Here is a 14428-nt window from a genome sequence, read left to right on the forward strand (position 1 = left end):
ATTTCAGGTAGCTTACGCTATCCACGCTACGCTACATGTAGCGTACACTACATGCACTGTAGCTTACGCTACCAGGGAATTACACTACATAGCGTTTTCACTACACTACACTACAGCACTGCTGAAAACACTGTTCATATATATATATATATATATAGGAGTACACTACTCAAAATACACACTATATCACTCAATATATCTCTACGTTCGAAACAGATTTGGTCATTTGTTGCTTGCTTTTATTTTTCAATGTGGGAATACCTTCATCAATTAGCCACTTGGGGCTTCTGTGGAAGCTGTTTTCCAGAGGACATAAAGAGAGCTGTGCAATGGTGTCAGTCTATTCTCAGTATTTCATGGAAGCCTTGGGTGGAAAGAAATATGTCAATAACACAATTGTCCCTGCCTCATCTGGACTGTAATTACAGGGATGCCATCTGAGGTGACTAAGTGAGCAGTTGTGTTGTTCTGCTTCTCAAGGATTCCATTGTCCATTCATCATTGCGATCCATTTCACATTCAGCTGGAGTTCCAGTTGGTAGAACATCCTATCGAACTTAGACAAATTACTTGTCTTTATTGTACTGAACGTCAACAGACATAGTAGAGAGCACCTAAGACCTGAAGGTTACAGTGGAGTTTGCGATAAAACAGATGCCCAGGCCATATAATGGGCGTTTGTATTACAGTAGAATTCTTCAAGGACAACAGTGGAGGCTACAGTAACTTTGGCAATAATGTCATTCACACCTTTTATCATGTTTTGTCCAAATTAAAGCGGGGTTACTAATTGTTATTTGGTGTTGCTGCAGGTTATTTGCTTATATTGTTCATGATCTTTAATCCTGTTCTGGACTCCAATATCAAATATAGAGGCTTACATGAATGCTAATGAATTAGTTGGCTGTGATGTCTTGATGGAGTCCTTGGACTATTGTACCTTTAGTGTATCTTTAGTGCTTCTTGTATTCTCTATATGAAATATAGAGTTTCGCCCAGCTCACATGCAATAAAGGGCGTGTACACGCTACCCATGCTCACATGGCATGTAGAGATAAAATCCATCCATCGGTCGGTCCAACCTTGTACATCTACTCCCAAAAATAAAATCTGGTCCAATCAGCATCTGGCCCCAATATTGGAGACTGGTGGATTGGTTAGAAAACTTCAGCCAAGTTTTTCAGAGCTGTACATTTTCCAAATTGTGCCCCACCTGAGAAGTGGATCAACCTAATTATTGGGCTAGGGCGTCAAATAATGGTGCCATTCTGATGGATGGATTGGATCTCGGACCTATTGTGCCATGGTAGCATAGGCATGGCATGTACATGAGCTTTATTGCACACACATGTGGGCTTAGCAAATTTATTGAAGAAAATAATTCATCCACTCCAATTTCACCATAAATGCAATAATTAACCCTGTAAGGTAACAACTACCACACAAAAGCTACATTAAAACATGAAATTACCAACAACAAAAAAAAAGGCACCAACCAATAATGAAAAAGAAAAAGTGGAATGCTACCTTGTCTCTTCCAAGCGCTGCATAGTGCTGTAAGCCATTACATGAACCATCCTGAAAAAGGAAAATAGAAATCCATATAAAAATCTTCACAGATCACATCCAATGCTATGAGATGGTAAGACTCGCTCATCAATGGTTACTAACAGAAACAAAAGCTGGCTCATGGTGGTGGCCCATTTTCAACAGGAACCATGGTTATAAATAAGAAAGACAGTTCGCAAATCACATCCCATGCTATGAGATGGTAAAAACTCTAAAAACTTATCAACAGTAACTAATAGAAACAAAAGCTGGCTCATGGTGCTGGCCCATTTTCAACAGGAACCATGTTTGTAAATAAGAAAGCAGTTCCAAATTCCATGCTGTGTGCCTTTATCTTAGAGATTGATATGGCTTTGGTTTTACCCCATCCACGTAAGAATTCATAAAGTTAAAGGAACTTTCCTTATCACATCCATATCAGCATTCAAGAACGTGAATGTGCTCAATACAAGAAAGATGAAAGTTCTTTTGTTGAATGGTGCGCATAGCAGAGCAAAGTTTTGCAAAGCACACATGCGTGCAATAAAGCTCATGTCCACACCCCACATGCACCTGCATGGCCCATAGGTGTGAGATCCAACCCATCCATCAGGTTGGTCTGACCTTCTACATGTTTTCCCAAAAATAAATCCCATCCACTCAACATGTAGGCCCCAATATTGGAAACATGTGCATGGGTTAGAAAATTCAGGGAAGTTTTTTAAAGCCATACATTTGTTCTGTAAACTGTGCCCCACCTGACCAGTGGATCAGCCTAATTTTTGGGCCAGGGCATAAATGCAGTGGTGCCTTTCCGATGGATGGATTGGATCTCAAACCTATCATGACATGCTGGCACATGTGTGGCGTCTACATGAGTTTTATTGCACAGGCATGTGGGCTCAGCCAAGCTCATCATAGCATACTCTTAGCAAATGTGCCCCAATTAGTTGGCTAACTTTCAAATGGTACAACAGATTGGAAATCAGATAGCATGACAAACCACAACCTTGTTGATACAGATGTCAAAGGTCATGAAGGATGGGATTTTGAAGACATTCAAGGTATAACTTGTTTGCCGAAGTAACTCATTACGCCATGGAAAAACCAGATCATGCAACAAAAATCCGTATGCTGAACCGCTCAGAGAATACTATTATGAAGTGATGTTCATACTGTAAAGCCCTGTCCCCGAATACACAGAAAATGTTATCGTGATTGGAATCCTTGATCCATTGGGCAATCATAAGAATGGGGCATAGGTTAAGCATCATAGTGATTGGACAAATCTAACCATCCAATTTTTGTGAGTGCCTGTTTGAATATGGACAGTTGCCCATTTTTTTCATTAACCATTATTTTTATTGGTCACCTACCAATGGATACTACAGTCTGATTGCCTAGTTTTCTGGGCTAAGGCCCGTCCACATAGTGGCCCACCAAACCAATGGTCACAATTACCCATACACAAGTGCCACGTGTACAACAAAGAGGCTCAGGTGTGCAATTCATGGAAGTTGGTGAAGCATGCTCATCATGGGAAGCTACAAAGAGGTTTAAAGTATCACCCCAAAACCAGTGCGAATTGCCTGATAAGTACTGTTATCATCCATGAACAATACGGCTGAATTGGCTTGAAACAGCCTGTACAGGCAATATGAGGGAAACGACCCCATATGGGTGGTGAACAATATGATACATAAAAACCAATTTCTAATCTAGCATTCCTCAACTTTCAATAGGAAGAGAGGAATGAATCTGCTGAATGTCCGCTTATTATGCTATAAGGCTGAAGAAACAGTGGATCATCTTTTCATCCACTGTTCCTTTTCTATGGATATTTGGTGGAGTGTGTCAAGGATGGCTGGGATATCAAAGACTATGCCTGAAGCTATTGAAGACTTCTTCTTCTGCCTATGGCACAATGACCACGAAGGAGCTTTATAAAAAATGAGGTGGAGGATCATCTTCTTAGCCGTCTGCTGGGCTGTGTGGGCTGAAAGGAACAACCGATGCTCTAGGAATCAATCAGCACTCCTCCGCCTGGGTGCTCTCAAAAGTTCTTGCATTGTTTAGGGATTAGGCTCCTTAGCCTGGGCAGGATCGCTTAGGGGGTCCCTCATTCTCAGCAGCAGGGCCGTTGTTGCTTTTTAGTCCTTTTATGTTTCTTTTTCTTCTTGCTCAGCCATGGGGCCGCTATTGTATTTTGTTTTTCTAGCTTTCCTTTTTTTGATTTTCATCTGTTTTCTTTGTTTCCTTTTCCCTTGTGTTGTTCTCTTTCTGGCCCTTTTTATTACTATTCTCACTTTTTTTTAAAAAAGAAAAAAGAAAAAAAATTACCTGATGCACAGGCATGTGTGAGATGGTAGTCTCTGGTGAGGTGCTCCTTAATGCTTCCGCAAGATTGATGCAGACAGCCAAGCACTGAAATGGATCCTCAGCACCCAGCCACCACCGCCTACCTTCAAGTGGCCTGTCTGCAGAATCGAATATATCATCCAAGTGATTCTCCGTAAATGATGTCCGGCCTTCGTAAGATAACTTGTCCACACCACCAGCATATAAATTTGCTAGATGTATCTTCAACCAACGTAAGCCCGACTTCCCCAATGGGCGTCCCTCTGCGAACTCAAGGACACCGCGACATAGATCCGACCCGAGATGGTTTAAATATGGATGCATTGGATATGCACGACCTCGGAAATCCAGGTTGTGAGGGTAAAAGAAGCCCTCTTCATCCTTCATTTTTCGGGCTACCTGTTCCCAAGTACAGTCAGTATGCAATCCGTTCAGCTCTTTATGGGCGCAGAACCTGGCAATGAACATAGATGAAGAAATTTCTTACGGCAAGTTTAAGTTCTATGTCACACCGCTGAGAATGCCTTTCACTATTTTCCTTCTTTGCTGCTCTAAGTTGCCACTTCCACTTCCTGATTTCAGCTTCATCTTCTGTTTCTGGCTTCTCAGGCAGAGGAACCTACAAGGCATAAAATGAATGAAAACATTGTGAAGTTCTTTCAGATAAGTGGGTCAGCTCATGCACTAGTGAGGTCTAATCATGTTTTTAATATCCTTTACAGTATGGACATATCAGCCATTAAATAACACTATGTCGCCAGCGGTCGCCCGTTACACTTTACAGGAGTGAATTGTAACCATGGCCAATACACCCATACAGGGGTGTAAACCACTGATATGGCAGTAAAGGCCCCATTTTGATAATTTTATTTTCAAAATTTCTCTCATTTTCCACTTCTTTCTTCATTTCAACCATGAAGTCAGAAGCTTAGAAACTAAATTTAGTCTTGATCTAGGCCTATTTTGACGATCAAAACATAATTTAATATCATAAGTGCTGGGGGCGCGGGTGTTGTTCGATTAGGACCTATTTGGTTTACTTTTAGCAGATCAAGCTGACAAACAACTTTTTTTTCAAGATTTTTTTTATCAAGGCTGGCAAACAACATTCTTATCAAAGAATGGTCAAATACACTATTGAATAAATGTAAAAATAAGTAAAATAAATAAGAAAAGAAAAGAAAAGAAGAAATGGAAAAAAGAAGAAGAAGAAAGATTCTGTTGCCTTCCATCTTTTTTCCTTTTTTTCCATTACTTTTTCAAGATTTTTTTGTGCTAAAAAATTTCAGCCATAGCCCTATATCGCATCATTTTTGGGCTTGACCAATACACCCACTATATCATTATACAAAATTTTGGGACTGATTTATCTAAAATATATAATTTTAAAGAGGAATTATCAGGTCTGATGGATAAGGATATGAAGTGGCCTGATTGAAGGCAGCCCTCATCCACAGTGAGACCCATCAATGGATCAATCGTCTGGATCACCAAACCATGTGCCCGCTTATATAAAATGTTGCATTAGGACACTTCAAATTCTTTTATATGTGAACCAATAATTTCTCATATTTCCAAAGTGCAGTTGGAAAATCATCAAAGGCAATCATGTTATTTGAAAGCTGTAACTAGGATGAGCTTGACTTACATCTTCGCGGTCAACCAAGTCAGCAAGACGGCCTCCACTCGCCCATATTCTGTCTACAACACTAAGTACTCTTTTATTAACCCTCCATTTTGTATTCCCAAGTGTATCCAGGGCCTGGACAGCATATTCACAAAACCACTTAAGAACCAGGCAAAGAGATTAAGAATATAAAACAGATATATTCAGGAAACAAAAAACATATCGGCTTCACTGAGGAGGCCAACAAAAGGTGGAGAAGCATGTGCCCTATGATTTATCCAATTTCATTCAAAACTTTGTTCAAACCTTCCAAAATTTTATTGATTCAAGCAGCATAGATATGCAACTCATTAAGAAAGCAATACCATGAAGATTAGTAACTTTTATTCTTCCAATCTTTCTTTTCCTTTTTTTTTTTTTTTTTTTTTTTGAAAGGTTATTCTTCCAATCTTTCTCTCAATTTGAGGTTGGGAACTGAGGAAACGTAACCTTTGAGACTTCTTAGAAGCCTAAAGCACCAGCAGCCGATAATGATCATGGAATAGTATTGAGCTCTCTAGAGTTATAGTTTTTCAATTGGACAAAAATCTTGACAAATTTCACACAGTAGACCATCTAAGGAATCAGAATATGAAAATTCCAAACATGCATTAAAAGAAATGATGGTCTCCCACAACTATGCCTGAATTGATGATCAAATTGTGCGGTTGCTGATGTTCTAGAGGACTCCAGATGATGATCAAAAATCTTGACAAATTTCACACAGTAGACCATCTAAGGAATCAGAATATGAAAATTCCAAACATGCATTAAAAGAAATGATGGTCTCCCACAACTATGCCTGAATTGATGATTAAATTGTGTGGTCGCTGATGTTCTAGACGACTCCAGACAATGAAGAAATTGAGAAATTTTACTCTTAAAGAACGTTGAATAGGTGATTCCCAAGGTTGGGAGAAGCAAAAGAATTAGAATGGGATCTTTTCCGTGAACTTTGTTATCATGAGCTTCAAACAAGCAGGTTCAAGCTCCCCTGGCATCTGATGCATCAGAAATGCAGAGTTGGTGGACAACTTGTTTTTGCATTACATGTTCTCTTGAGTCATTTGGGCCTAAGTTTTTGACATATTCAGGGTGGATAGGGTGATGCATAGGGCTGGGCAGGTCCAAGATTTCTTTCAAATATGGCATAGTGTCTGTTTGGGCTATAGTTGCACAAAGAGTGAAGCGAAGCTGCAACAGATTCTTATGTCGGACCAAGAAGACATCATTATCATCATCATCTAAGCCTTATCCCAATTAATTGGGTCAGCTACATGAATCTTGTTCCATTCCACTCTATCACCTTCAGTTAGACCATAGGTCGTCAAGTATTTTCTTACTATCTCCATCCACATCTTTTTGGGCTTTCCCCTTGCCCTTTTAGAGCCTTCAACTTGTAAAAAGTCACTCCTAACCACCACAAGTCTTGGTCTCCGAACCATAAAGTCTACTTTCCCTCATCTAATTACCTATTGGTGCTACTCCTAAGTTCCCTCAAACACATTCATTTCTAATTCTATCCTTCCCTATCTTACCACTCATCCATCTCAACATCCTCATTTTAGCTATACTCATCCTATGAACATATTGTTCCTTAACTGCCCAACATTCTGTTCCCTAAAGAATGGCTGGTCTCATAGCTAACCCTATAAAAAATTCTCTTTCAGTTTGAGTGATACATGACGATTACATAAAACTCTAAAGGCACATCTCCATTTCTTCCACTTCAGCTTGAATTCTATGGGCAACATGCTTCTCAATCTCTCCGCTCACATGAACGATTGACCCAAGTGGTCATTTTAGAAACTTTTTTTTGTGTGTGTGTGTGTTTGGGGGGGGGGGGGGGGGGGATTAAAAAACTGCCAAAGAGAACAAAGGCGGGAAATAATACAACCAAAGGGAGAGCCGACTACAACCCAAAACGACTTTTTGGTTAGCAATATTAACTAATTCCTCATTTTCACTCCTATTGTAACTAAATTTGCACTCAATATACTCTATATTAGTCCAACTAATTTTAAATCCTTCAAATTCTCAAACAGTCCTCCATAAATCTAGCTTTCTGTTTATGCCTTCCCTCATCTTGTCAATCAAAACTATATCATGATCATCTACAAACAACATACACCATGGGATCTCTACTTGCAAATGCCTTATTAACTTATCCAAAACCAAAACGTAAAGGTATGGGCTCAATGAGAACCGGTGCAAGCCTACGGTAAGTAGTCACTCACTTGTCTCTCCACTAGTGGTCCTCACATTTGCAACCGTTCCCCCATACATATCCTTAATCATGTCAATATATTTTCTTGAAACTCCTTTCTTTCCCAACACTAACTAGATTAACTCTTTAGAGACCCTATCGTATGCTTTCTCCAAGTCGATAAATACCATGTGGAGATGTGGAGATCCTTCCTCCTCTCCCTATATTTCTCCATCAATTGTCTCAATAGGAAATAACTTATGTGGTAGACCTCCTAGACATGGAAGCAAATTGATTTATTAATACATTCATTCGATGCAATAGCCTTTGCTCAATCACTCTCTCAAAGTTCCATAGTATGGCTCACAAGTTCCAATCCTAGTATAGTTAGTGCAGCTATTTGTCTCATGTATTCCCATAAAAAGTATCATGGTACTTTTCCTCCATCAATCCGACATTTTCTTTGATCTCACAATGTTACTAAACAACTTTTTTTAAGGGTAATGTTGTTAAAAACTTTATTAACCAAAATAATCTAGCATCTTCCATCCGCATCAGAACCTCTATTGGTATACCATATGGTCCGAGGGTCTTTCCCATTTTCATTTTTCTTAAAGCTTCTTTCACTTTAGATATACCTTACAGTCTCCAACGTCACTGGAGTATACGGTTCCTTCTATCCCTATGCTCTTAGAGTCGTCGTCATTTAACAAGTTTCAAAAATAGCTTCTCCACCTTTCATTGATGTCCTTGTACTTAGTACTCTCAGGTTACCACTCTTAATGAATTTAACAATATATAGGTCCTTACCCTTCTTCTCTGTCATTTTTGCAAGTTCAAATACATCTTTTTCACCTTTTCTTGTCCCCAATCTATTATAAAGATCATCATAAACCTTAAGTTCAGCCTCATTATTTTCTTAGCAATCTTTTTGGCATTTTTATATTGTTCAAAATTATCACCATTTCTAGTCCGTTCCTAGGTTTGAAACATGAAAGTTTCTCATGACTAGCTTTTTGTATATCGTGATTCCCTAGCTAAGTTTCATTATATGATTGGATTTTCTCTCTAAATACTCCTAAAACGTCTTTTGCTGCTTTCCTAATGCACTTGGCCATCTCATTCCTAACATTCGCTACTACTTTGCAAATCGTGGAGAATCAAGGAGATGTCGATTTCAAAATGTTAGCAAGTATAAATAGTTCGGAATTGGGAGTGGGATTGAAAGAGGAAGTGGCACCTGATTAGAAGGATGATGCCCTAAGGACTTTGGACAAAGGGGAAGAGAGCTTTATGGCACCTACATTTTCTTCCAGTCCGTTGGTCAATTTGGAAGGCAACGACAGGATCTTCTGAAACAGATTCAAGCTGCCAGAGATTGTCTTCCAAAGGGCTAGGGGTATGGTTCTCGGCTGGGCATCAAGGCTAAATCTCATTGTTGTTGTATGTATTCAGGAAGATGGTCCACGACCATATGCAAGATGAACTCTCAGCATTTTTTTTAGCCTATTGTTTTTTGCTCTTTCCATTTAGATATTCACTCTTTAAGCGACATAGAGATTGCAAAATCATCGTGCTCAATTATTAAATTGGATTTATAGCATTGAAATACTCATTCAAATCCATAATGATGCAAGGAGTACCGGCCAATGCACCAAAAGCTCCAAAGCTATTGAGGGAGCACCAATTTATCACTATAGGCTAGCTCTCCTAGGCAAACTCAGGTGAGTGCTCCAGTGGGTAACCCCCGCGTCACAGTGTGCCGTAAAGGCCGTTACGTAAAGGTAACGGTGGCAACCGTTACACGTTATGGGGTCATAAAGGCCACAACGGCCATTACAGATAAAATGACCCGTAAAGGCCGTTACAGCCCTCATTATGGCTTTTTACGCCCCCGTAAAGGCTGTAATGGCCCTGTAACGGGACCGATATAGGTTTTTCAAGGTTTTTTCAATAGAAAATAAAGGACTGTAACAACCATTACAGGGACCGTAACGGCCGTTACAGCCCGTACCGTAAAGGTAACAATGGTGGCCGTTAAGGCCACCATTACCATTACGGAATACCTTCGCACGAACCCCTGAATCGCACAATCCCACAATGAGTCCCACCTCGTGGCCATCATGCATCTTACAGGCCCCACCTCATGCCCCACCCCACCCCCGATGTGGAGATACGGTGCATCTTTAGAGTCACATCAAGATGCTCCCACATTATCCAACCACACTGGTGAGGATACTCAATCCCTAGGCTCCCTCTCTGACACCAAAATTTGATGCATGACATGAGATCTACTATGATGAATTGCTGAAATTAACCAACTAATTATATAAACACTTAAAGTGTAAAACAAAAGCAATTCAATCACAGATTAAAGCAATCCCAAATAGTAACTATGCCCAAATTCGGCGCCCAAGGACAATCTCATAGTCCAAAAATATAATATAAAGCTCACTAAGGACATATGGTAGCTAGGACCAATGTTTTAAATATCGACGACATCGGCCGATATATCCCACGATATATCTTGTATCCCACTTGTGTGATACGAAATGCATAAGTAGTACCGATATATCCCACATGTTCGATCCGATGAACATTTTCAATTTCGGATCCCTTTTTTTGTTGAAATTATGTTAAATCAGTGTCAAATGGTTATAAATCCATTGGTTCTTTTATATTTTGCATGAAAAATCATGGAGTTGGAGGCTTGATTTTGATATCCATTGGTTCTTCATGTTCCCCATTTTTTTGTTGAAATTTTCCTTCAACCAACTATCAATTGAGATTAATTTTGAAGTCATAAGGAGTATTTGATAAAATGATCATCACATACACTCTAATTTTAAATTTTGAGTATGGGTGGTTCGATTTGGCAAAAATTAGAAAAAATTCAAAATTTCCCCAGTTTCTCCCAAATTGTTTGCAATGTTGCACTCCAAACATGAAATCAATCAGGTATGAGGGCCGATCTACTAATTTGTTAAGTCCTTATCAATTTTTGAAAAATAAAAATCATTTTTTTAATTAAAAATTAATAAAAGTTTTTCTTTTTTTGAAATTTCCCTTGAACCAGCTGTCAATTGAGACTAAGTTTGAAGTATTTAGGAGTGTTTGATGGAATGATCATCACATACACTCTAAATGTTATGCATTCAATTTGAATATAGTTGCATTAGTTCAGTTAGACAGCACATAGCTTAGGATCCTATACAAAGGAAACATATTATGTACACTTCTTTTTTGAGATGTTACGATTTAAAAGTGTGTATTAAGGTCTTTTTTTAACAATCTTTGAAGTTTCAACGAAAAATGAAACCATTTTCCCAATGTTTTCCCATTTTTCCCAAAAAGTGCAATAAATTACCCGATACAAACAATATATCACATGCGATAACCAATATGGATGCGATATGTAACGCGATACCGATATTTCGAACACTGGCTAGGACTACCATCTAGCATGGGGTATTAGTGTCAATTGAATGTAGATTGGATCAATTTGGGACTTAAGGCTCAATTGGGGCATTTGGGGTTTTTCAATTTGGGGGAAATTGGAAATAGGGTTAAGGAATTTGGAATTAGGGTTCTAAGTGAGGGAATTAGGGTTCCTACAAGAAAGGTTAACTGAGGGAAAAGGGGGAAAGAAGAATCACAAAGGGAGAGTGAAAGATGGTCGTATGGCCGCCGTACTGACAGGTTGTACACCAACACACCAAAAGCTCTAGAGTTGTTGGGGGAGCACCGATTTATAACTATATTTTGGCACTCCTAGGCAAACCCAAGAGAGTCTTCCCCATGGGCAACCCCCACGTCGCACGGGTCCCCAAATCACACGGTCCGCACAGTCCCACAATGGGTCCTACCTCATGGCCATCTTGCATCTCACAGGCCCCACCTCGTGGGCCACCCCACCCCCAGTGTGGAGATATAGTGCATCCTTAGAGTCGCACCAAGATGCCCCCGCATCACATAAATAAGCTGAACAAAAGTAGAAAGCATCCCAATATGAAACTTCAGTAGAAAATGAAGCATCCAGCAGCAAGATTGAATGGAAGTAGGCGCAACTATAATCCAACATGAAATTTCAGTCATGCCAGTGACCCAAACGAAAACATAACTGGTTGTATACACACCAACATGAATGGTTTTAAGTCAAACAAATGCGGCAGCAGGTCCTAAATTTTACAGTAGAAAATGTAGGTGCAAAGAGCAGGCTAAGATTTCTTTTCATGTGGACATTAACTAAGGGGTGGATCGTCAAGCTTGGCTTAAGAAGATAAATTGATACAAAAACTTTACAAATCCATGGTGAGGAGGCAGAGATTAATGATGCAGTATGACAGAGGTTCATATATCATTTTACATGAATTTGTGTTCATTCCTTAAACTCTTTTAAGTAGCCATACAGAAAGTACGTAATAAACATATTCTCCAACCTCAAAAACAGGTTGCAGCTGCCCTTTTGGAGCTCTTTTAATTGCTTCGCGCTGTTGTCTGGCTCCATGCGTGCGCATGACATAAGACGGTAAGTACAAGTAAGCTCCTTTGTCATACCTATCAGGGTTTGAATGATCACGACAAGTTAGAAACAAAATGCAGCTAGTTCAAATATATACACACACATATATATAGCTAATTTTACAGGAAACTTTTCATTCTACACAATATTAGGAATCAATCACCGATCATCATCATAATCATCTAAGCCTTATCCCAACTAATTGGGGTCGGCTACATGAATCCCATTCTGCCATTCCACTCTATCAAAGGCCATAACACCAGTTAGACCATAGGATATCAAGTCTTGTTTATAGATACCTTGTTTAAATAAATAAATAAAACCTTGAAAAGACAAAGAACTCTTGCAATCTAAGAATATAAGAAAATGTACTCCTGACACCATGCATGACATGGACAATGGTCATTACAAAAATTTTGACAAAATCGAAACAAAACTGAAGAGGATTCTAGAAAAGGATGGCACAAAAGGCAACCACACAATATTACTTATGTCATTACCCAAGTGGCTACCTTTCTTCAAGTAGCCACATGAGTCGAGGTGCTTGCCCTGTAAGCCTACACAATAGCCTCATCGACCCAAAGACCTAGGCAGCGGCCCACAAAATTCAAACCTAGCTTTAGAATAAGTTACGATTTATAAAGTACTAAAAATAATTACTTGCACAAAGATATTTATGTGGATGATTGAAACACACTGAATATGTGGATGTGGCTATCCCTTTTTCATAGGTAAACACCAAGGCAACCAAGTGAGTAGTTCATCAAGGCAATTCTAGGAATATGGTCTACCTTGGGAGTAGCCAAATTGATTGCAAGAAGAATCTGGTTCAAGAACTGAAAAGCTGAAAGAACTCAGAAAATTATAGTCAAAATAACATACCCTATCCAGTTCTTTGGGGGCACCAACATTGGCATGTAAGGGATCACCATGTGTCTTGCCTGCAGAACAAACAGCAATTGTTTATGGTCTACTCCAATAAAAGAAATTTACTTTTATATATCTTAACAAATCTCAAGAACTTCAAGAATCCATGTAATGTTTCCTGGTAACATCTCGTCTGGTATATACTCTATCAGATGAAGAACTTGTGTTGCTAATCAAACAACAATAATATTTCCCAGAATGATGACTCATACTTACAGTTCTGTCTAGCCCTTTGCGAACTAGGGGGTCACATTCAATAACTCCGTATCTTCTGCTCACTTTCCTGTTGAGGAAAGGATTGTTTATAAAATTACAAGGGATCATATGGACATAACTATGAAGTCCAGACAGAACAGAGAGAGGAAAAAGTCTTACTGCTGTTCTTTTGTGACCGTTTTGAGGGAGTGTCTAAAGGCGGGCCGAATATCAGGCGGGCCATCTGCTAACTGATCAACTGGAGGTTGAATATAGGCTGTGTCTATCAATAATTCAATGAGACGGCTCCCAACCTGAAATGGGGATGGTCAGGATATAGCCTTCAACATGCACCAATATTAAGATAATAACAAGAACTTCTATTTAGTAGTTCAACGTCAACATCATCATCATCTTAGCCTTCCAGCCAGCAATTTGGGGTCCGCTTTTAATTGGTAAATGGCAAAAGTTCCATGATCAGCTGGCCACCGCAAAATCAACCTGCCTCTGTAACCAGGCTCTAAAACTGGCCATAGCAGAGACTCACAACTTCTATTTAGTAGTTGCCAAGAAAAATACAAACCTTAGCTTGAGCCTCCTGACCCCAGCCCTTTGAATCATCCTGACCCTTGACTATCTTCCTCACCTGACGCAGCTTTTGCTTTTTTATCAAGTTAGTAACTCTTTTCGTCAGAATCTCTTGTTCTTTGGCAACAGGATCAGGCTCACCTCCATTACTCTTCTCCTTATTGTGCTTTTTCTTATTCTTTTCCAAGAATCTGTGGATCCTAACCTGAAGCATTCCATGGACATAGTTATAAATCAATAAACACAATTTACAAGGTGAACCCAAGATAAAAGCTTAAACAAAATTTCAACAAGTTTATGGTCCAGAATTTTTCATTCAGAAAATTCACATACACAAGTTCATGGTCCAGAATTTTAAGTCAGAAAATGTACACATGCAGACACAGATAAAGGGTTTCAACTCCAACCCGTTAGACCA

At 39.3% G+C, this 14428-nt stretch overlaps 1 protein-coding gene across 2 annotated transcripts in view; it reads right to left on the reverse strand.

Moving 5' to 3' along the window:
- LOC131258075 (DNA-directed RNA polymerase 1B, mitochondrial-like) overlaps nt 1-14428 on the reverse strand; it is a 41575-nt gene that overhangs the window by 22788 nt on the left and 4359 nt on the right. For both annotated transcript variants that reach the window (XM_058259125.1, XM_058259124.1), the window contains exons 2-10: nt 14006-14215; nt 13603-13736; nt 13444-13510; nt 13183-13241; nt 12218-12335; nt 5555-5668; nt 4394-4525; nt 3889-4305; nt 1528-1578 (exon numbers count right to left, since the gene is read on the reverse strand). In XM_058259125.1, the coding sequence (XP_058115108.1) occupies nt 1528-1578; nt 3889-4305; nt 4394-4525; nt 5555-5668; nt 12218-12335; nt 13183-13241; nt 13444-13510; nt 13603-13736; nt 14006-14215 (1302 nt within the window). The remainder of the gene's footprint in view (nt 1-1527; nt 1579-3888; nt 4306-4393; nt 4526-5554; nt 5669-12217; nt 12336-13182; nt 13242-13443; nt 13511-13602; nt 13737-14005; nt 14216-14428) is intronic.

The sequence above is a fragment of the Magnolia sinica genome, chromosome 10 (genome assembly GCF_029962835.1).
Source record: "Magnolia sinica isolate HGM2019 chromosome 10, MsV1, whole genome shotgun sequence".
NCBI classification, from domain to species: domain Eukaryota; kingdom Viridiplantae; phylum Streptophyta; class Magnoliopsida; order Magnoliales; family Magnoliaceae; genus Magnolia; species Magnolia sinica.